This window comes from Salmo trutta, chromosome 31 (assembly GCF_901001165.1).
Source record: "Salmo trutta chromosome 31, fSalTru1.1, whole genome shotgun sequence".
NCBI classification, from domain to species: Eukaryota; Metazoa; Chordata; class Actinopteri; order Salmoniformes; family Salmonidae; genus Salmo; species Salmo trutta.
This window is the reverse complement of record NC_042987.1, coordinates 24,936,011-24,959,295: the sequence shown is the minus strand read 5'-3', so window position 1 is coordinate 24,959,295 and position 23,285 is coordinate 24,936,011. Positions and strand designations below refer to the sequence as shown.

General features: G+C 42.5%; 1 protein-coding gene across 4 annotated transcripts in view; it reads left to right on the top strand.

Moving 5' to 3' along the window:
• LOC115169815 (la-related protein 4B) overlaps nt 1-22,861 on the top strand; it is a 37,188-nt gene extending 14,327 nt beyond the window's left edge. For 3 of the 4 annotated variants that reach the window (XM_029725803.1, XM_029725801.1, XM_029725804.1), the window contains exons 3-17: nt 2,674-2,827; nt 7,630-7,803; nt 8,801-8,879; nt 10,204-10,340; nt 10,593-10,696; nt 12,208-12,318; nt 12,588-12,641; nt 12,965-13,177; nt 13,452-13,561; nt 13,807-14,079; nt 14,365-14,413; nt 14,924-15,094; nt 15,319-15,482; nt 15,845-15,953; nt 16,685-22,861. In XM_029725803.1, the coding sequence (XP_029581663.1) occupies nt 2,674-2,827; nt 7,630-7,803; nt 8,801-8,879; nt 10,204-10,340; nt 10,593-10,696; nt 12,208-12,318; nt 12,588-12,641; nt 12,965-13,177; nt 13,452-13,561; nt 13,807-14,079; nt 14,365-14,413; nt 14,924-15,094; nt 15,319-15,482; nt 15,845-15,953; nt 16,685-17,008 (2,226 nt within the window). In that variant the 3' untranslated portion in view covers nt 17,009-22,861. The remainder of the gene's footprint in view (nt 1-2,673; nt 2,828-7,629; nt 7,804-8,800; nt 8,880-10,203; nt 10,341-10,592; nt 10,697-12,207; nt 12,319-12,587; nt 12,642-12,964; nt 13,178-13,451; nt 13,562-13,806; nt 14,080-14,364; nt 14,414-14,923; nt 15,095-15,318; nt 15,483-15,844; nt 15,954-16,684) is intronic. The other variant, XM_029725802.1, reaches the window with a different exon arrangement.
• Nucleotides 22,862-23,285: the final 424 nt, after the last annotated feature.

The window sequence follows — 23,285 nt, the reverse complement described above, 5'->3', positions numbered from 1 at the left end:
AGCCAAGACCTCAGAAACAAAATTGTAAACCTCCACAAGTCTGGTTTATCCTTGGAAGCAATTTCCAAATGCCTGAAGGTACCACGTTCATCTGTATAAACAATAGTACGCAAGTATAAACAACCATGGGACCACGCAGCCGTCATACCGCTCAGAAAGGAGACGCATTCTGTCTCCTAGAGATGAATGTACTTTGGTGCGAAAAGTGCAAATCAATCCCAGAACAACAGCAAAGGACCTTGTGAAGATGCTGGAGGACACAGGTACAAAAGTATCTATATCCACAGTAAAATGAGTCCTGCATATCCTGAAAGGCCGCTCAGTAATGAAGAAGCCACTGCTCAAAAACCGCCATAAAAAAGCCAGACTATGGTTTGCTACTGCATATGGGGACAAAGATTGTACTTTTTTAAATGTCCTCTGGCCTGATGAAACAAAAATAGAACTGTTTGGCCATAATGACCATCGTTATGTTTGGAGGAAAAGGCTTGCAAGCCGAAGAACATCATCCCAACCGTGAAGCACGGCATCATGTTGTGGCGGTGCTTTGCTGCAGGAGGGACTGGTGCACTTAACAAAATAGATGGCATCATGAGGCAGGAAAATTATGTGGATATATTGAAGCAACTTCTCAAGACATCAGTCAGAAAGTTAAAGCTTGGTCGGAAATGGGTCTTTCAAATGGGCAATGACCCTAAGCATACTTCCAAAGTTGTGGCAAAATGGCTTAGTCAAGGTGTTGTCAAGCCCTGACCTCAATTCTATAGAAAATTTGTGGGCAGAACTGAAAAGGTGTGTGTGCGCGCAAGGAGGCCTACAATCCTGACTCAGTTACACCAGCTCTGTCAGGAGGAATGGGCCAAAATTCACCCAACTTATTGTGGGAAGCTTGTGGAAGGCTACCCAAAACTTTGACCCAAGTTAAACAATTTAAAAGCAATACACTCAATTAGTATTTGGTAGCATGTAAACTTCTGACCCACTGGGAATGTGTTGAAAGAAATAAAAGCTGAAATAAATAATTCTCAACAATTATTCTGACATTTCACATTCTTAAAATAAAGTGGTGATCCTAACTGCCCTAAGACAAGGAATTTATAATAGGATTAAATGTCAGGAGTTGTGAAACTGAGTTTATATACACCTTAGCCAAATACATTTAAACTTACAACTTCAACTCTACGTTCTTAACCTTCCTATTCTCATAGTTTCAACACATTATACATTTTATAAATATTTTGGCAAAAATTATTATATTATTGATCAACTATGACTTTTCAAATCACCCAGTAGTAAAATCGTCAGTGTTAGCTCCAGGTAAATGTTGATCTTCAACCATTCCTGGACCTGCGACCAAGAACAAGCTACATATGTACAGTAGCAAAACAAATCGTCTGATTCGGTCTCTTCACAGCAAAATCTGCAGAACTGTTATGGTTGTATCCTATATTTATAGAGGGAGAGAGATTTATATAGAGGGGGAGAGATTTATATAGTTATAATATTCTATTGGTTTCAGGAATTTTGTATAATTTAACAATTCAAAGTTTTGATCCAGCCTTGTTTTGTGTATCAGTTCATCGAAGATCTCTTCCAAACTATTTTGGAATCTGTGGCACAGCTGTCAATGTTTTGGTCCTTAAATGAAATTGGTATATTTGAATTATTAAAAAAAATTTTTTTTATCACAATTTGCTTTATCCAATTTTGGTCTTTTAATGCAAGGCCGACAGACAAGGTCCTTACTTTTCCCCCTTCCACTTGCCCCTTCCATTTTTGCAGTAATGCTGCAATTAGTTGGTTGTAATTTTGGGAAGAGCCGACATTTCCATTGCCCTAACAAGGGGCATAGGTGGTTGCCCTGTCGGGTGGTGTGGTTATGGGTGTGGTTGGTGCGGTTTTAAATCGGTGTGGATTTAGAGAAATGTTGCTAATTTCTTGCAAATCTATGAAATGTTTACTCCTTGAATATGGGGTTTTCTAGTTCTCAAAGATTATATTGTTAATGAAATATATAGGTAAATTAGCTTTTTTACATACTTTGTCTGTTAAAATGACTAAATCCAATCACAAAGCTTTTTTCCATCCCGAAAACTCATGTTTTTTTGTGGTGGCAATGGCAGTGGTGGCGTGCATAAATGTATGTAAGTGGAGACACTGAGTTTGTTTTGTGTGTGTGTGTGTGTGTGTGTATAGTGTTTTTCATGATGTCTTCTCTGGAACCGACAAGCAAACATTTTCACTAGCATTTTCTCACGGAGTCTGTTGCCCCAACTCGAACTACTAGACAACTAGTAATCCCAGAAGGGATTGTCTGCTTGCATAGTAGTGTCTTCATAATGGACATCAGCTTTGTTTGTGTGGGGCTGTACTGAGATGAACTTGTGGCCATTTTGTATTTGCACATTGCTATTTGTATGGTCACACTACAAGCAGGCAAATTTGACTGGCAGGGCCTTAAAATAGGAATGAGCAGCTGACAAAATCTCCTTCTGTAGGTTACCTTCTCATTCTTCCCTGATCTAGCCTATATTCCACTATGTTTACAGTATGCCTAATTCTGCACTCTGGTGGTGTTGTTGCGCAGCACCCCTCCTACGTTCCTTTTGTCTGCTGAAGTGTGGAGGCCTACCTGAACTCATGTTTATAATACTGTCTTGTCTCCTGAAACAGGAATCTGCCAAGGTTTCTGACCTGAACCCCAATGCGAAAGCATGGGCCAATCACATGCTTAACCTGGACACCACCACTGGGACTGCGGATACACCTGCTCTCCAGCCATGGAAGGACGGCTGCGTTAGCAGCTCCGCTGACCCTGGGCCAGAAGGTCAGCCATTTTAAGGACCGGATGAGAATAGTCCTTCTGTTACCGTGTCCCTGTCTGAGTCTCAAATGGCACCCTATTCCCTACAAAGTGCACTACCTTTGACCAGAAACAGTGCAATATGTAGGGAATAGGGTTCCATTTGGGACACAACCCCATGTCGTCATGGCACATGCAGCCAGGGGTGAATCATTGTTATCAATTTAGAGGGAGAGCTATGAATATTACCAAGCTATCCTTCCATCTGACTCATGACCATAATCACTTATTTTAATGTGCGGAAGTTAAGATTAGCCAAGTTTAGCTGCCATGGCAGTTAACAAGGGAATGGTGGAGACATGGAAATGATCAATTTGTTTTATTCTGAATAACACAGCTTTTTATTTATTTTATTTAACCAGGTAGGCCAGTTGAACAAGTTCTCATTTACAGCTGCGACCTGGCCAAGATAAAGCAAAGCAGTGCGACAAAAACAACACAGAGTTACACAAACAAGCGTACAGTCAATAACACAATATAAAAAATCTGTACAGTGTGTGCAAATGTAGGGAGGTGGGGCAATAAATAGGCTATAGAGGTGAAATAATTACAATTTAGCATTAACACTGGAGTCCTAGATGTGCAGATGATGATGTGCAAGTAGAAATACTGGGGTGCAAGAGGATAAGTAACAATAAGGGGATGAGGTAGTAGGCTGTGCTATTTACAGATTGGCTGTGTACAGGTACAGTGATCAGTAAGCTGCTCTGACAGCTGATGCTTAAAGTTAGAAAGGGAGATATAAGTCTCCAGCTAAAGTGATTTTTTTTTTTTTGCAATTCGTTCCAGTCATTGGCAGCAGAGAACTGGAAGGAAAGGTGGCCAAAGGAAGTGTTGGCTTTGGGGATGACCAGTGAAATATACCTGCTGGAGCGCATGCTACGGGTGGGTGTTGCTATGGTGACCAGTGGGCTGAGATAAGGCGGGGCTTTACCTAGCAAAGACTATGTATTTATTTTTTATTTCACATCTATTTAATCAGGTAGGCCAGTTGAGAACAAGTTCTCATTTACAACTTATAGATGACCTGGAGCCAGTGGGTTTGGCGACGAATATGTAGTGAGGGCCAGCCAACGAGAGCATACAGGTCGCAGTGGTGGGTAGTATATGGGGCTTTGGTGACACAACAGGTGGCACTGTGATAGACTACATCCAGTTTACAGAGTAGAGTGTTGGGGGCTATTTTGTAAATGACATCGCCGAAGTTAAGGATCGGTAGGATAGTCAGTTTTACGAGGGTATGTTTGGCAGCATGGGTGAAGGATGCTTTGTTGCGAAATAGGAAGCTGATTCTAGATTTAATTTTGGATTGGAGATGCTTAATGTGACTCTGGAAGGAGAGTTTACAGTCTAACCAGACACCTAGGTATTTGTAGTTGTCCACATATTCTAGGTCAGAACCGTTCAGAGTAGTGATGCTTGTCAGGCGGGAGGGTGTGAGCAGCAATTGGTTGAAGAGCAGGCACTTAGTTTTACTTGCATTTAAAAGCAGTTGGAGGCCACGGAAGGAGAGTTGTATGGCATTGAAGCTCTTTTGGAGGTTTGTTAACAGTGTCCAAAGAAGGGCCAGATGTATACAGAATGGTGTCGTCTGCGTAGAGGTGGATCAGAGAATCACCAGCAGCAAGAGCAACATCATTGAGATATATATATATATATATATATATATATATACACACACACACACACACACACACACACACACACACACACACACACACACACAGAGAGAGAGACACAGGAAAGAGTTGGCCCGGGAATTGAACCCTGTGGCACCCCCATAGACTGCGAGGTCCGGACAGCAGACCCTCCGATTTGACACACTGAACTCTGTCTGAGAAGTAGTTGGTGGACCAGGGGAGGCAGTCATTAGAGAAAACAAGGCTGTTGAGTCTGCCGATAAGAATACAGTGATTGTATTCTTATCGTCAGAAGCCTTGGCCAGGTCGATGAAGACGGCTGCATAGTGCTGTCTTTTATCGATGGCGGTTATGATATCGTTTAGGACCTTGTTCGTGGCTGAGGTGCACCCATGACCAGCTCGGAAACCAGATTGCATAGCGGAGAAGGTACGGTGGGATTTGGAATGGTCTGTGATCTTTGTTAACTTGGCTTTTGAAGACCATAGAAAGTCAGGGCAGGATGGATATAGGTCTATAACAGTTTGGGTCAAGAGTGTTTCCCCCTTTGAAGAGGGGGATGACCGCGGCAGCTTTTCAATCTTTGGGAATCTCAGACGATACGAAAGAGGTTGAACAGGCTAGTAATAGGGGTTGCAACAATTTTGGCGGATAATTTTAGAACGAGAAGGCCCAGATTGTCTAGTCCAGCTGATTTGTAGGGATCCAGATTTTGCAGCTCTTTCAGAACATCATCTGTCTGGATTTGGGTGAAGGAGAAGCTAGGGGGGGGGGCTTGGGCAAGTTGCTGCAGGGGGTGCTGAGATGTTGACCGGGGTAGGGGTAGCCAGGTGGAAAGCATGGCCAGCCGTAGATAAATGCTTATTGAAAATATTGTAGATTTATCGGTGGTGAGTTTCCTATGCTCAGTGCAGTGGGCAGCTGGGAGGAGGTGCTCTTATTCTCCATGGACTTTAGTGTCCCAACACCTTTTGGAATTAGTGTTACAGGATGCAAATTTCTGTTAGTAAAACGAAGGCTAGCTTTTTCAAACTGATTGAGTATATTGGTTCCTGACTTCCCTGAAAAGATGCATATCGCGGGGGCTATTCGATGCTAATGCAGGATGTTTTTGTGCTGGTCAAGGGCAGTCAGGTCTGGGGTGAACCAAGAGCTATATCTGTTCTTAGTTCTACATTTTTTGAATGGGGCATGCTTATTTAAGATGGAGAGGAAAGCACTTTTAAAGAGAAACCAGGCATCCTCTACTGACTGGATGAGGTCAATATCCTTCCAGGATACCCAGGCCAGGTCCATTATAAAGGCCTGCTCGCTGAAGTGTTTTAGGGAGCATTTGACAGTGACGAGGGTGGTCGTTTGACCGTGGACCCATTACGCACGCAGGCAGTGATCGCTGAGATCCTGGTTGAATACAGCAGAGGTGTATTTAGAGGTCAAGTTGGTCAGGATGATATCTAAGAGGGTGCCCATGGTTACGGATTTAGGGTTGTACCTGGTAGGTTCGTTGATAATTTGTGTGAGATTGAGGGCATCTATCTTAGATTGTAGGACAGCCGGGGTGTTAAGCATGTCCCAGTTTATGGCCCCCTAAAAGTCAACTCTGCCCCCAATCTATCTTCAATCAATTCACATAAGGTGTCCAGGGCACAGCTGGGGGCTGAAGGGAGTCTATAACAAGCGGAAACGGTAAGAGACTTTTCTGGAAAGGTGGATTTTTAAAAGTAGAAGCTCATTGTTTGGGCACAGACCTGGATAGTAAGACAGAACTCTGTAGGCTATCTCTGCAGTAGATTGCAACTCCGCCCCCTTTGGCAGTTCCATCTTGTCGGAAAATGTCATAGTTAGGGATGGAAATTTTAAGATTGTTGGTGGCCTTCCTAAGCTAGGACTCAGACACGGCAAGGACATCCGGGTTTGCGGGGTGTGCTAAAGCAGTGAATAAAACAAACTTGGGGAGGAGGCTTGTAATGTTAACATGCATGAAACCAAGGCTTTTACGGTTACAGAAGTCAACAAATGAGAGCGCCTGGGTTATGGGAGTGGTGCTGGGGGCTGCAGGGCCTGGGTTAACCTCTACATTAACGGAGTAGGATAAGGGTATGGCTGAAGGCTATAAGAACTGGTCATCTAGTGCGTTTGGAACAGATAGTAAAAGGAGCAGATTTCTGGGCGCGGAAGAATAGATTCAAGGCGTAATGTACAGACGAGTATGGTAGGATGTGAATACAGTGGAGGTAAACCTAGGCATTGAGTGACGATTAGAAAGGTTTTGTCTCTAGAGGCACCATTTAAGCCAGGTAAGGTCACTGCAGGGGTGGAACAGAAGGGCTAGCTAAGGCATATTGAGCAGGGCTGGAGGCTCTACAGTGAAATAAGACAATCACTAGCCAAAACAGCAATAGACAAGGCATATTGACATTAGGGAGAGGCATGTGTAGCCGAGTGATCATAGGGTCCAGTGAGTAGCTAGGCGAGCTGGAGACGGTGATTCAGACAGCTAACGGGGCTAGCAGATGGGCATCCGGGGGATGTCACAACGGAAGAGCTTGTTGAAACCCCCTTGGACGGTTACGTCGGCAGACCAGTCGTGATGGATCGGCAGGGCTCCATGTTGGCAGTAAAAGGTCCAGGCCAATTGGCAAAAGAGGTATTATAGCCCAAGAATTGGCTGATAGACTTCTTTGGCTAGCTGGGAGATGGGCCTAGCTTGAGGCTAGCTCCATGCTCACTGGTGGTTGCTTCGGGACAGAGACGTTAGCCAGGTGTAGCCACTCGCATAGCAGCTAGCTGGCTGCGATGATCCGGAGTAAAGGTTCAGAGCTTGCGGTAGGAATCCAGAGATGTGGTAGAGAAAAAGCAGTCCGATATACTCTGGGTTTATATCGTGCTGTGCAGACATCTACAGCTCGTAATGTTAAGTTATTTGTAGGGATTGCGCTTTAGGAGATCTTATATTAACAGTAATCATATTTTTATGGTATCCATTTTTACATCTATATATTGACGTTGTCTAGATCAACTGATTACTACTGCATAACGTGTATTGTTTCTCCAAGTTTAGCCATCACAGCAGCTCCTAGGTAATGTTAACCACGTGGTTGGTTGTCTCCGTGTTACTCTTTCCAGGCTGTGAAGCCAGCGAAGATGAAGTGTTTGAAGGGACCCTACTAGCTGACCCAGATGAGTCGCTGCCAGTGGCGGTGATACTGGCAGAGCCGGCCCCCATGGCTGCCACCGTCCCCCTGGAGGGCTCCGACCCTGCTGCATACCCTGAGTCTGGCCAGGAGGAAACTCACACAGGTGGGATCTTCATCCACTGGAGACAATTCATTTAAGTTGAGCAAAGCGTCTGTGAAAGTGATGCACAATTATAGAAATAAGTAGATGCACTGATCTCCCTGCATGTTTATAGACCAAAAATAAGCTGCAGATCAGGAGCTGCGTGGGTAGGGGTGTTTGTTTCCTCAACTAGCAGAGGGCCGGATAGACAAGTTCGTGCTCTGTCAGAATGTGCATCTCCATGTAACGAATTGAGTAGACGAGAAATACAGCTTTGCTCTATCCAATCAGGGCAGCAGGGTCAACGTACAGCCCGCCCTTCTCTTTACAGACATGAGAACTAGCCAGTTGAGTTATTTAGACCAGTGTTTCCCAACCCTGGTCCTCGAGTACCCCCAACAGTACACATTTGTATTGTAACACTGGACAAGCCACCTGATTCAACTAATCATCAAGCCCTCAATGAACTGAATGAGGTCTTTGTCCAGGGCTACAACAGAAATGTGTACTGTTGGGGGTACTGGAGGACCAGGGTTGGGAAGCACTGATTTAGACCACGTAGCACCTCGCACTTGATTGAAAGATGCACACGGGCACCTGAAAATTACTTTTTCACTTTGCGGATAAAAAAATACTCTGATCATAATCGTATCAGGAAAATTGCCTATATTCGTTACGATACTTTTTTTGCCTGAATAGTAGGCACACCCCTCATACAAATGGTATTCAGAATTCACTGCAACATTGTGTTTAGAATATTAGAGATGTACGTTATGCATCAATGAATTTGTTTTGACTTTGTGGAGTTTCCTGTAGAACAGGTATTTTACGGTAATGGCCTACACGGTACTGCGTGTAATGAAATGAATGGTCTCATGTCAATATAGTGCACTACATAGGGATTAAGCTGCCATTTGGGACTTGGCCATTGAGTTGAATGAAATGAATGGTCTCATGTCATGAAAGTGACTGACTGACTTGAGTATTGGGTTGTCTGTTCCCCCTGTGTGACGAGCAGGCAATGAGACCCAGCAGGAGAGCCCTCAGGAGGACCTCCGGGAACACCTCAAGAAGACCCTGGAGTTCTGTCTTTCCCGGTGAGTAACAGCCATACTACATCCTGGCTGTGTCACAAATTACATCTTATTCCCTGTATAGTGCACTACTTTTGACCAGACCCAATATTGCTCTGGTCAATGGGCCCTCGGTGAAAGTAGTGCACTATATTCAGGGGGTTAAAGGTCTTTTGCTGCAGCGGATTTCCATCAAATGGATTATCTTTTTTCCAATTTTGAAAAGGACTGGAATTGGTCAAACTCGTAGTTTAATACATATACAAAATGATCCTCTTTCCCTAAAGGCATGAGGGTCATGACTTTTTTTTACATGGAAGGGGAGGTTAACTTTGCCCCAGAGAATCGATCTGTCAGTGTCAGTCAAAGAATTTTGTCTTGTTGCTTTAACCCTTGTATATAGAAAATAGGTTGCCATTTGGTACACAGGCATTGTCTACTTCAATACAGCCAATAATGCAGCAACCATATAAACTACAGTCGAGCAGCACAGATGCACAGCTCTGCCATTACAGAATACAGAACCCGCCAGACAGAACTTTCATTGACTCTTAGGGAAGGTAGCTAGGGGATTCATTTACACCACAACTGTTATGCTCTTCCCCATAATTGTCATCCCAGGTTGTAGTTTTTATTTTTTACCTTTTCTCCCCAATTTCGGGATATCCAATTGGTAGTTAGTCTTGTCTAATTGCTGCAACTCCCGTACGGACTCGGGAGAGGCGAAGGTCGAGAACCGTGCGTCCTCCGAAACACAACCCTGCCAAGCCGCACTGCTTCTTAACACAATGTCTACTTAACCCGGAAGCCAGCCGCACCCCTGTGCCGGAGGAAACGCCGTACACCTGGCAACCGTGTCAGCGTGCACTGCGCCTGGCGAACTCGGGAGAGGCAGCTCCACAGGAGTCGCTAGAGCACGATGGGACAAGAACATCCCTGCCGGCCAAACCCTCCCCTAACTCGGACGACGCTGGGCCAATTGTGCGCCGCCCCATGGGTCTCCCGGTCGTGGCCGGCTGCGACAGAGCCTGCACACGGACCAGGATCTCTAGTGGCACAGCTAGCACTGTGATGCAGGGCCTTAGACCACTGAGCCACTCGGGAGGCCGGGCTGTAGTTTTTGTTGATGGTGATTAAGTGCTGCCCATGCTAGAATGCAGCCAGTAAAATTTGTTGCTATGATGATGCACAGCGGTCGCATTCTCATTAGTTCTATCTTCTGCCCTTTGTGGAAGACGTGCTCTAAATGAAAGCTTTATTTCATGCTGTCAAATTCACTTGTGGCTGCTGTGGGGAGGGAGGAGTGACTTAGGCTACAGGGAGTGACTCAACTTTTTTGTCTTTTCAGAGAGAATCTGTCCAGCGACATGTATCTTATCTCTCAGATGGATAGTGACCAGTATGTGCCAATCGTGACGGTAGCGAACCTGGACCACGTCAAGAAACTCAGCACGGATGTGGAGTTGATCGTCGATATTCTACGATGTAAGTGACACACTCTTTCCTTTTTTTTTCTTTTTTTTTTTGTAGACTAACGTTTACTTATAGCATTTTTTTGTTGACACTAAAGAGACATTGTTGGGAATGGAGGTTTCATTTTACTTAGAATTTGTGTTATGTATTTCAGTTGTATCAGTTAACCTTGCTCTGTACAACACCAATTCCTAGCTAAATTTACATGGCAATAAGGTTTTGATTTTAATTTCACTGGACTTCTATATTTCCCTGCGTCCATAGCTCTGCCATTGGTCCAGGTGGATGAGAAGGGGGAGAAGGTGAGACCCAACCAGAACCGCTGCATCGTCATCCTCAGAGAGGTCCCTGAGAGCACTCCCATAGAGGTACGTTCACTGGCTAGCCTCTGGTCAGGGTCCTTAGGGTTCTGTTCAAAATTAGTGCACTAAATGGGGAATAGGGTGTCGTTTGGGACACAAATTCAGTCTGCTAAAGAAACCATGCATTTTAGAATGATTTTATTTTAAACAATGCAATACACTGACAACAAATGTTCAGTGGGTGTTGTGGTCAGTGGGTGTTGTGGTCAGTGGGTGTTGTGGTCAGTGGGTGTTGTGGTCAGTGGGTGTTGTGGTCAGTGGGTGTTGTGGTCAGTGGGTGCGCTCGCCCCGAGACGCCGGCAAGGCAAAGCCCCGGCCCAAATGGTTTTTCCAACTGCAGGAAAAACCAAGTCCCACCCGACGCCCGGGCGGGCATAGAATTGAGCTACTCTTAACTGTCAGGGCCAGCACACGCATCACAGCGTTAATGCCAAAGCATAAGTTGTGAAACCAAAACATACAATAATCCCATCCCCACCCCTGATTTGGAGGACCTAAAACATTTATACTGTACATTTGTGCATATAGTTATTCTAACACTCATCTATTCCACCCTTCAGACATGCCACAGATCAACCGATCTTTCCCTATAAATCATCGTCATACCAGTCTCTCATGGTGTCTCACTAGGGATTGGAACCTTCCCATCTGCAACATTTCTGCCCAAATTGCAAAAAATTTAAATAAAGTTTTACCCAAGAGCACTGATATTTCCTGATGACTGACTGATCCTTCAAATCCCCAGCAATACAGTTTGCAGTTCTAACTGCCCCCTGATATTATGGCATAAGCAACCATGTACTACATTAGACTGTATCCAGTATTGCAGAAAGTGGAACAAAATAACAGGTTTTTAACAAGATATGGTCATTCTAGTACAAGCTCTTATGTGACTACACTATATATGTTTTAACCATGGCATTGTAGGTAATTTCCTGTTTTGAGTGCACAGCACACTACCTAGCTATCTCTAGCCTAATATTGGCAAAGAGTCGTTTTCCTGGAATTGTTAACGTTTCCTGGATGGTAAAATGTTATAAAATGCCATGTTATAGACACCCTGTTGTTGGACTTTGAGAAAGTAATGGAACGTTGTTTTGTTTATGTAGTGTTTAGAGGTTTCATCTATTGTGCCTCATGTGCCAGTACCATGTCGTGCAGTGTGACAAATTAAAGGGTGCCGTTTTTAGCAGTTCAAAACATTTTAATGGTGTTATGGTCAGTTATTTCAGTCTGAACCGCACTCCCTCTGGGAATATTGACTAAATTTGACGTTGATAGGGCCCACTCCTCTTGTATTTTTTGTTTATTACATAGGATAGAGATAAGAGGGAGGTGCTGAAAAAGCAGTTTGCTAGATTCAAGCGAATGCTGCAGCAATGTGTTCCAGAGGCAGCAGCTTAGACCGCAAAACCACCCTAAGCCACAATTGGGCTCTATTCAGTCGACACCAAGAACTTGTTCACAGTATGGAAGGAGTTTTGACGTTAAGCTTGACATTTGCTCTTGTTTTGCAGGAGGTCGAGGCTCTTTTTAAAGGAGAGAACTTACCTAAATTCATAAATTCTGAGTTTGCCTACAACGACAACTGGTTCATCACCTTTGAATCGGAAGCAGATGCACAACAGGTCAGAAACATTCAAGAACGTTGCACTATTGTATGATTTAGTAATGGTGCATGAAGCAACTTTTTTCCCTAGCATGCCATGTTTTAGGATTGTAGGGCTGGGTCAGTGAAACTGCCATGCTGCCTGCCACTAACTGCCCTGCTATGGGTTTGGTGTGATGTTGCTACCATACAGTGTTTCATACTGGCCATGAGCTTACACTCGTGGGTATTAAAAAAAATAAAAAAAATCCTACTCTCTCTGAAGTTTTCATTTGTCCTATTTTCCAGGCATATCAGTATCTTCGTGAAGAAGTGAAAACCTTCCAAGGGAAGCCTATTAAGGTAAGCTAATTAATTAGTGAACTTTAATTAAACTAAAATGAACATGATCCATAAACTGTATACTATACTGTCAATTCTGGAGATTTCCAAGTATGGTGGTTTAGAACCTTTTCCGTCAGTAGAACAACCAAAACGAATGCTTTTACCAGTGGATAACATAATTCAATCTGCAGTTGTTGTATGGGTTCATTTAGTGTTGATGTGACATACCTCAGACAAATGTGGCTTTTTTTATCAAAATCTTTGTGCACTGCTTTGAAATGCTTTCTTTGCTGATAAGTTTGAGGAAAAAATATATTTTCTATTCTCAACTCTAATCTCAGGCACGGATAAAGGCGAAGGCAATTGCTATCAACACTTTTATGCCAAAGAATGGCTACCGCCCGGTGGAGGTTCACCCTTACGCTCAGCAGCAACAGCGTTACACCTCCTACTACATACCTCCAGTGTACAGCCCTCAGCAGCAGTTCCCCCTCTACAGCCTCATCACTCCACAGGCCTGGTCAGCCACCCACAGCTTCATAGACCCTTCGCTTGTGAGGACAGCAGGCGTGCCCACACACACAACCTAAAATCTAGTTTAGGGTTGCAAAAATCCAGTAACTTTCCCAAAAGTCTGGTTTTCCCTCCTGATTCTGGGAATCTTCCAACTGGGATTTCTGGGAAACCTGGACATTTTTTGAAAGTTACTTGGATTTTGCAAACCTACCACCCACAAGGCTACAATACAGACCATTCCTAATTTCACTGTATAATATGCTACTAGAACTCTTGTAAAAGTCAATGATTTTGTGTTTCCTTTTCTAACAGGTTACCCAATTTCACAACACTCAATTTATCAATGGATTTACAACATCCCATAGTTTTAAACCAGCGACGTCTCCTCTTGCTGGTGTTAGGCACTACTCTCCCAGGAATAGGTGGGTACACTGAGACTCACCATCTAATGTAGATGATACCAACCTGTGTCTGTATTCACAAAGCATCTCACAATAGGAGTGCTGATCTAGGATCAGGTCCCTCTTCGTATATAAGGTCAATCTGATTGTGTATATACAGTATATCAGCTCTCCTACTCTTGAGTCTTTGTGAATATGGGCCCAGAATTCTAGATTGCTGTGCTTGTATAGATAGGATCTTTAAATATGATATTGTTTGTTTTCAGGAATCACACTCACAGTAAACCTCACCTGAGGCCCACAATATCCACCATGGACCAGCGCGGCACAGGGCTCCTGGACAGCCCCACCATCTTCAACTTCCCCACGGAGCGAATTCTCAACGGGGGACCGCGGGGTTCCCCCCAAATGACGCGCCTCCCGAGCCAGAACAGAACCAGGTTACCCCCCTCCACCATGACCTACCACAGGAGAGACATCAGTACTGGTCGGGTGGAGCCTGTCAGCACTGACTACTCACTGGGCATGGGCCGGGGAAGGTAAGGTATCCTCCACTCTCTGCATGATCATCACCACCATAGACCTCCATAGGCTGTTTCCCAAATGGTACCCTATTTGTTAGTGCATAACTTTAGTCCCAGGCCCGTAGGGCTCTGGTCAAAAGTAGTGCACAGAATAGGGTGCTATTTGGGGCGGATTATAGTATTACAACAAAGTGAGCATGGTGCTCACGTTTTGAATTGTTAAAATATCTGTTGTGCTAAGTTAGGCTTCAAATAGAATACAATTGTCTGTGAATTTTTCAAATGTTCTCTTTCTTAAAGGACAAATATTTATGGTTCTAGGAAAAAGAGGGACGACAACAAGTTTACAGTAAGTACATGTTTTTTTAATTTATCTCCTCTTAGACTAGTCTTTGACTTGGAGAAAGAGCCAACAGTGGTGCTGCTGCAAGCTTTTCAGCCACTGACATGTTCTGACTGAATTTCAATATTGCAGGTCTTTTGTATGTACAGTTGGCTGGCTTTGTGTGTCCCAAATTGTACCCTATTCCCTATATGGTACACTAATTTTGACCAGACCCCTATAGGCCCTGGTCAAAAGTAGTGCACTATATAGGCAATAGGGTGCCATTTGGGATGCAGTCTTGACTCTGTGACAGACTATGTTTGATGCTGTTCTGTTGTATAGAGAGTGGCTACCCAGTCTGACGGTGTTTGATGCTGTTCTGTTGTATAGAGAGTGGCTACCCAATCTGACGGTGTTTGATGCTGTTCTGTTGTATATAGAGTGGCTACCCAGTCTGACGGTGTTTGATGCTGTTCTGTTGTATAGAGAGTGGCTACCCAGTCTGACGGTGTTTGATGCTGTTCTGTTGTATAGAGAGTGGTTACCCAGTCGCCACCTCCTCCTCAGAAGCCCCCGTCCCCCAGCTTTGAGCTGGGGCTCTCCAGCTTCCCCCCTCTGCCTGGGGCCGCAGGCCACCTCAAAACCTCTGACGACCTGTTTGAGAACAGACTGGCCAGCATGGTAATAGGAGCCACAAAGGACAGGGTCAGTATCTACCAACACAAGCTCTCATCTCCAGGCCACCGTACTCTGTGTCCCCCAAATGGCACCCTATTCCATATATAGTGCACTACTTTTGACCAGGGAATATGGTGCCAATTGGGACTCAACCAAGCTCATCTCCAAGCCACCATACTCAATCACTCAGCTCAACATTTCAGCTTTGCCGTTAGTAGTATTGTTTTTCATGTCTTTTTGTATCGTTCCAGAATGTAAGCGTTGATGCCAGCTCTGCAGGTGCCCTTCCCTCAGGAGGACCCAAGGACCCACTAAGGACGGTCACTTCTCCACAGCCCCCGAACCTCCAGCCCACTGCTCCCCCGAACCCAGGACCAGCCTCTGGCCCTGTCCATGTTCCCTCCCAACCTGCAGAGTGAGTGTAGGACATGTTTTCCCTTCATGTAACACTTTGGATCCAACCCCCCCCCACACACACATACACACACACACACACACACACAGACAGACACAAACTATTTCCATCAAAATGTGTAAGCATACACCCACTAACGCCATGATTTTTATAGAAAAACAGAACAGTGTGCTTTACATCTCATACTCATCTTTTGTCTCACTCTTGTCTCACCATTTACTTGTCAGTGTGTCTCATTTGATAACGTGGAACACCATAGTTGTTGATGTCAACTGAATTTGTGTAGAGAGAGAGAACATAGCTGACTTAGAAGCATTTCATGTCATTCACATCATTGTGTGAAATAAATGTTTGTTTTCCAGGGAAGTGAAGGTTCTGGAGGTGAATCAGGAGACTCAGGTCTCTATGGAGCGCGTCACTACCGCTCTGTACACCGCTAGCAAATCTGTTCAAGTCAATGGTACTGCTACAGTAAGTAAGCTGTCTAAAGCATTTTAAACATAATCAGGTCCATTTTCCATATTATTAGCTGATAAAGATTTTTTGATAGTCAGATACAGGTAACTGCCCAAATACAGGAAACTGCAACATAAAGTGTCTTAATAGGGAGGTGGGCCACCACGAGCCAAAACGGCTTCAATGCACCTTGGCATAGATTCTTCAAGTGTCTGGAACTCTATTGGAGGGATGCGACACCATTCTTCCACAATAAATTCCATAATTTAGTGTTTTGTTGATGGTGGAAAAGGTGGTCTTCGGCACTGGTCCAGATTCTCCCGTAAGTGTTTAATTGGGTTGAGATCTGGTGACTGAGACGGCCATGGCATATGGTTTACATCGTTTTCATGCTCATCTAACCATTGTGACCACTCGTGCCCTGTGGATGGGTGCATTGTCATCCTATGGGGCATAGCCATGGTAGCCAAAATAATGACGTGCCCAGTATTTTTATACATGACCTTAAGCATGATGGGATGTTAATTGCTTAATTAACTCAGGAACCACAGTTGTACGGAAGAACCTGCTTTTAAAATACATTTTCTCTCATTTACTCAAGTGTTTCCATTATTTTGGCAGTTACATGTAAATGCTGATTTGTGGCCGGTAATAATCATGTTTTCTGGACTTTAATGTGTCAAACCAGTGGGCATAGTCAATGTCCTATGAAATGAATCACCTACAAGTATGTGTTTTGTGGTTAGGAACTGCGAAAGCCCTCTTACGCTGAGATCTGCCAGAGGATTAAAGACCACGCTCCGACACTACAGGCCCCTAAAGAGGCCAAACCAGCCAGCAGCGCTGCCTCCGCAGGAGAGGAGAGGAAGTGCACTGATGCAGCCCCAGGGGACAGGGGTGAGCCAAAGGTCCCCCAAGAGACATACCCATGCTCCTCCAAGTCTGCCAACCTCGGCAGACCCCGAGAGGTCCGGAGACCGACCGGACGGTGGCCTTCACCAACCCCCCACCACCCAGGGAAGGGTGCCAGCAGCAAAGATCTCAACACTCCCCCAAAGTCCCCGCAGTAACCCCCCCACTGCAATCAAGTCAATTTCAAAACAAAAACGTGAGAGTGAAAGAAATCTGAAAAAGTCAGGGCTATTCAAATACAACCTATTCCAAAATCACCAGTCATTCATAGCATAGAGAGGACGCCTTTCTGGATCAGGGCTTTCAGACAATAGCACTTTAGTGTGCATATAGAGCACCATTAATCATTTTTACTTATTTATTTTTGGAGGGTTTATTTTTTTTTTGTCATTTTTTTAATTTATTTTTTTAGTGTCAGTCTGAAAACGTACTCCTGTTCAGATTAGTGGGATAAATTCATATGTCCAAAGTATTGTGAGGTCATCAGTGGAAGCCAACAACGGGTGAATGAAAGGAAGCAGATGAGGAACAGAGTAGCTGTTGCCATGTCATTCGTTGTGACTGTGAGGGGGTGTCTGTATGTCTTGTATGCAGTCCTGTTAAGTGATGTGATTCCATTGCAGGGTGTGATGATCACCATATCAGTCAGACATTATGTATGTGTCCCAAATGGCACCCTATTCCCTATGTAGTGCACTACTTTCAATCAAAAGTAGTGCACTACATATGCAATAAGGTGCCATTAGGGACGCATCTATGATGTGTTTTACATATTTGTGTTCATATTCAAGGTCAACTAGTCCAGTCTCATTTTACGGACTTAACTGAAATCCTCAGACTTACTTCTTGAGGGACTTCACCACCGGTGTCATTTATCAAAACTAGATGACCTTTTTGCCAAAATGGATCACTTTATCTCGTTAGAACACCAGCTTTTGAGGAGAATACGTTTATTTGCATACTGGTTTTGATCGTTGGGACAAGTACTACTTGTGTGCTGGTGGTTTTGAGAGCGCCTTAGACTTTCTTTATCTGGTATTTCTTGTGGTAAAGAATTACATTTAGTCGTTTTCTGTGGTCCAGTGCAGGAGTCTGTTTCCTAGCCGTGTAAAGCACATTGATAGTCAGAGAGCCACTATCAGGGTCAGTAGAAATCTACATGTATTTTGATCTTGGAAAAAGCAGATGAGGGTCGTTCCAGCAATTCGGTGCCTTTTGAGTTATGTAACTTGGTCCAATTTAATTTCTTCACTTTATTTTAACTTTCTGTCATAAAGAGCACGTAAAACTGAATTAACACATTTTCCCATCTCAACGTTAAATAAAAAATTACTATAGTAAGTGACAAAATAAGTAACGGGGTTGACTGTCGCAGGGTTGACAATTTTTCATCTTAGATCAGCCGTGAATCCCATATTGAAAGGTGGAATGGAAGCTTGTTGTGTGTAACAGGGAGTGGCAATTGGTTGCCACCTTCAAACATTTTTAAGTTAACATTTCTAGCCTGTCTATCTATGGGTAACAAGGTTGACGTGTTATGCTTGACTCGCTCAGTTTTCTACCACAAAACACCAGAAAATGGCAAGAGTTGAACAATGATTTGACTAGATGTTCATGTTTCTTTTGTTTTGAAAAAAAAATATTTAAAAAGGAATAGTTTTACTATATTAAAATGATAGTTCACGTAACAGGGTTGACCTTTAAATTGAGGGACACAGAAAATCACAAATAAAAAATCTTCAGATATGACTGTCAAAGCAACAAATTAACTAGGGCTTTACAATGATAGGTTAAAATATTCCTAGACGTCATGGAGGGATTTGGAATTTAGGCACTCTTAACAAGTCTTCATTCATATAAAGAATTTGATTTATTGAATTCCCATGTGGTCTGTATTAAAGGGCATTTAATTGAATATAACACACTTTCAAAATGCAATATTGGTGCACCATTTATACTTTAAATATCGAAGGGGTCCGAAAGTTAATCATTTCGTGGAACAACGCACATGGTGTCGATTGGTGCCTCTTGTAGACTATTTTCTTTCTTTACTATTTTGCTGTGAAACAAGCATGTCAGACTAGGTCAGCGGGCACATACATTGGCAATGGATAGGCTACAGTGGAGGATGACTCATAATAATGGCTGGAACGGGGCGAATGGAATCAAACACTTAGAAACCATGTGTTTTGATGTATTTGACACTGTTCCACTCCAGCCATTAACACGAGCCCGTTCTCCCCAATGAAGGTGCCACCAACCTCCTGTACTCGGCTACTAGGAGTTGGCAGTAGGGTTTTGGCAGGGTGTAGTGACTTCATTCAAACAGTGGGATGTTTTATTTTAGATAGCTATGGTGCTAGCTAGAGGATGAACCTGGAACTTGCTACTTCAAATAATCTGGTACTGTACTTAGATAATAATACTTGATACATGTTGTCAACTAAACTTTGCACTTTGTTTTGTTTCTGGATTAATTAAGAAATCCGTATTTTACCTACATACAGAAGCAAAGGGGAACCTAACATGTAAAGACAAATATGGAAACGTCTGATGGTCACATAAGTAAGCCCTTTACAATATCAGCTATACAACCAATAGATTTTCCCCCTAAAGAATGAACTGTCTTCTTGCCATTTGACTTGTGCATTATTATTATGTTGTGACAGGATGATCAGCTTTCAGAATCTCTCAAATGTTGACTAATTGTATTAACCTCTATGCGGATAAATTCACACACGAGTTAAACTTTTTTGTTTACTGCCATGTAAATGCCTACAAGACATACTTCCGTGCATGCTGAGAATAACAACTTTAGTCTTGGTATAGATAGTAAATTTATTTTGTGCACACAACCTATGGAGTCCCACTAATTTGATTGTTTTGCTTTTGAGGCAGTCATTTGTGAAAGCACTGGTGCGTGGTGTTTTTTGAAGCTGTTTCCACTTATTCAGTATTACAGTAGTTAATTGTAATGTGGGTGTACACCTTAGAATGTGTACACCTGGTGGCTCATGGGAAAATTAAGTGGAATTGGTTAAAAGGAAGAAGTATCATATTCTTTCCACTACAAATGTTATATTTGAAGGTAAACCATGAGGCAGCCATTTTAGAAATAAGGTATTGCTTTATTCATTGGGTGACAGTCAAAAGAGTAGTAAACTGGACCCTGTGAGAATGCAGTGAATGAATGACCTTTGACCTGTTTGCATACTGTGAACCTGAGCAGCTTATAGATGAGTCCTTTCAGTTTGGGCACTTCACTCAATATTTATTTTTGGCATGCTTTTTCTCTTTTTAGAATGCCTTCTGTAGATTTCTCCTGGCTCTCCATACAAAAAAACAAATAGCTTCCAAATTCCCCTCTGTACTCTGCATAAATGTATAAGTAGAAAAAAATAACTCATGCATAAGGTGAACTTGCGCACTTCTTTAGTGTCTCATTGACGTCTTCCTGCAACAAGGAGTTGAATACTCTGCATAGATCAGAGGACTCATTTTGGAGAGGAGACATTGCTTAGTCACAGAATGGCCTGTACTGATAGTCATTGATGCTTTTGATTTTGGTTTGCAAAAACATTATTTAGAGTTTGATTTTGAAAGACTGGGATGTACTTGGTTGGACAGTCTTTAAATTGCAGAGGTTTTTTTTTATTTTATTTATTTACATTTTTTTCTGAGATGGTATAAAAGACATGATGCACCATATCTGCTTATTTATAAACCAATGCTGTTTATTCCATGAGAGATCATAAAAATGTTTATTTTTAAGAAGAAATATACGATATACAACTGTATATTTTCCATCCAGTGTTTGAAAAACTTGAATTTTATTTAAACTTGAAAATGACTTTGCCTTAACTTTTATATGAGACAGTGTAGAGTTTATTTCTTTTCAAACCCCAAAATGTTACTAAGGGTAACACATCTAAATGTTTAGTCATACCAAACATCACAAGTCTTACTAGGTCTTAAAGTACAAATCTAGCAGCATTTCTTTTGGGGGGGGGGGGGGGTTGTAAAATTGTAAGAAAATAATCTAATTTGATTAACCTTGTTTCTACTTCCTATTTTCAGTTTGTTTTGGGGAAATATAAATCCTGTAAATGCAAAATAGTAAATACTGTATCAAATATGTGCACTTTGAAGTGTGTGCTTTTGCTTGTACAATTGTAAATAATCTGAAACATATAGAGGTACCTTAAAATGATTTAAAAAATATATATTGATCTTGTTGAAATATTAATGTCGCTTTTTGAGCTGGATGTAGGATAAAAACAAAATGTTGTGATTTTGATTTTTTTTCTATATTTTCTTCTATTGTTCTGGTGTGCAGAATTGCGTCTCCCTCACTTTGCGACAGGGAAGGTTGTCTGATTGTAACTTTTTAAATGTCATTCTCATTCCATGTCCTTGTTGTGTTTTTCAACCCCTGGTAGACAATGTTTTCTGTTGGCCAGCCTCTTCACTGTGCACAGTGAGAAAAGGGAAGAACCTACCTGTCATACAAACACACATCCTTAAATGAAAGCACAGTCAGTACTATTATCTGACAGACTGTGCTGATAGCAGTCTGTGTGATTTAGCCCATACAATAATTCTTTATCACAGTAAAGCACATTTTTAAGCACAGGAACATCAAATCTTTCACACACAACCAATTTCAATTCCATAGCAGCATACTGTATAATTGTACCAGACAAAAACCTTTCATGTTTGGAGTGAAGGTGATTTAAGAATTGTTGATATTCTGTTTTGTTTTTCTTTTCGAAGGTTTGTTTTTCATGAAGATGTACGTCAACTGAACTTTCGTAGCCCCCAGAACTAAACTTTACAAATAAAATTCCTTTGGTAGGCTTTACCAGTGTTTAGACTCAAGTATAATAGTGTAGATATTTGTACACATATTTCAGCAAGAAATGTAGTTTTCTGGCACATACTGTATAACATATACTGTGCATTGTCTTTTTATCAGTTGATCACACATGTAACTGTGCCATTACTTTGTTTCAACCTGGCAGTTTGTTTGACTTGTACTTTAATTAAACACTTGACATTATATTTGTTACTGAGGAAGTGTAGCTGGTCTGGAAACTATATAACTGGGAATAATAATCTGATACCACTGACATTAGACAAAGTACTCATAGCAACCCGCATCTGATCTGGCTAATGAAGTCGAGGTATGTACATTTTAAGCTAGTCTATGCTAGTAGGCCTTTCTAATGCAAAAAGATAATACTGTTGTCTTTGCAGATTGGGTATTGATATGTTGTCGGGCTGGGCACTGAGTTTGTATGAGAACGTGTTTGTTTGCGAGAAGTTAACCGAACACGAATGCAAAATTGACTGACGGTTGAAGTAAAGTAAACCAAAGGGTGATTAGCCAGCCAGGTGTGTGCAGCATGATCTGAAAATGATTCTGTTATTGGTTTCTCTCTCCTGAAGATGATGGCACTGCTTACAGTACGAAGGTGTTTCACTTTTTCTTCTTTTGCGCTCACTACTAAAGCCCTGTTGTAATGTTTGGGCTGTTGTGTTACTGTGCACAGACAGTGTCTCTCATATCAAGCGGTCTTGTTCTCCCTGCCCAGTTCTCTTCTTTCTGTTACGTCTCACCAGTTTGATAGTGCCATGTATTTTTTGCAAAGGTTGCAGCTTGTAAATTGACTGTGTAAAGTGATGTTACAATGCACCAACTGACTGGAATGAGACTAACCAATTGTCTCACTATCAAATCACTGTGTTCAATTAACTCATTTTTACGCTAACAGCAGTGGACAATCGATGACTTGATGAGGAGAATACTCTAACGGTAACAGTTGTTCATCGAGGTTTCTTTGAGAGGGCTTTTGATTTTTGTCTTAACCTTTCTTCCATTTAAGACTGGAATCAAGCGTACATGTCAACTATTGATAATTTAAGTTACTCTTGTGTCATGATGTAAAACTGTCTAATTTGGAGAGGAAAAAATGTAGCTTATTGAAAAATAAAGATTTAGGCACTGTTAATGAGTTGTCTCGTGATTGTGGTACACACAATCTGGGGGTTGGTCCAGAAAGCAGGATGAATGAGTGAGTTAGCCAGCTAACTGTCATAAATATTGTGTATAAAACATTAGGGCATCGACTGACCAGGTGTCTTTCCATTACGTAGACTGACCAGGTGTCTTTCCATTACGTAGACTGACCAGGTGTCTTTCCATTACGTAGACTGACCAGGTGTCTTTCCATTACGTAGACTGACCAGGTGTCTTTCCATTACGTAGACTGACCAGGTGTCTTTCCATTACGTAGACTGACCAGGTGTCTTTCCATTACGTAGACTGACCAGGTGTCTTTCCATTACGTAGACTGACCAGGTGTCTTTCCATTACGTAGACTGACCAGGTGTCTTTCCATTACGTAGACTGACCAGGTGTCTTTCCATTACGTA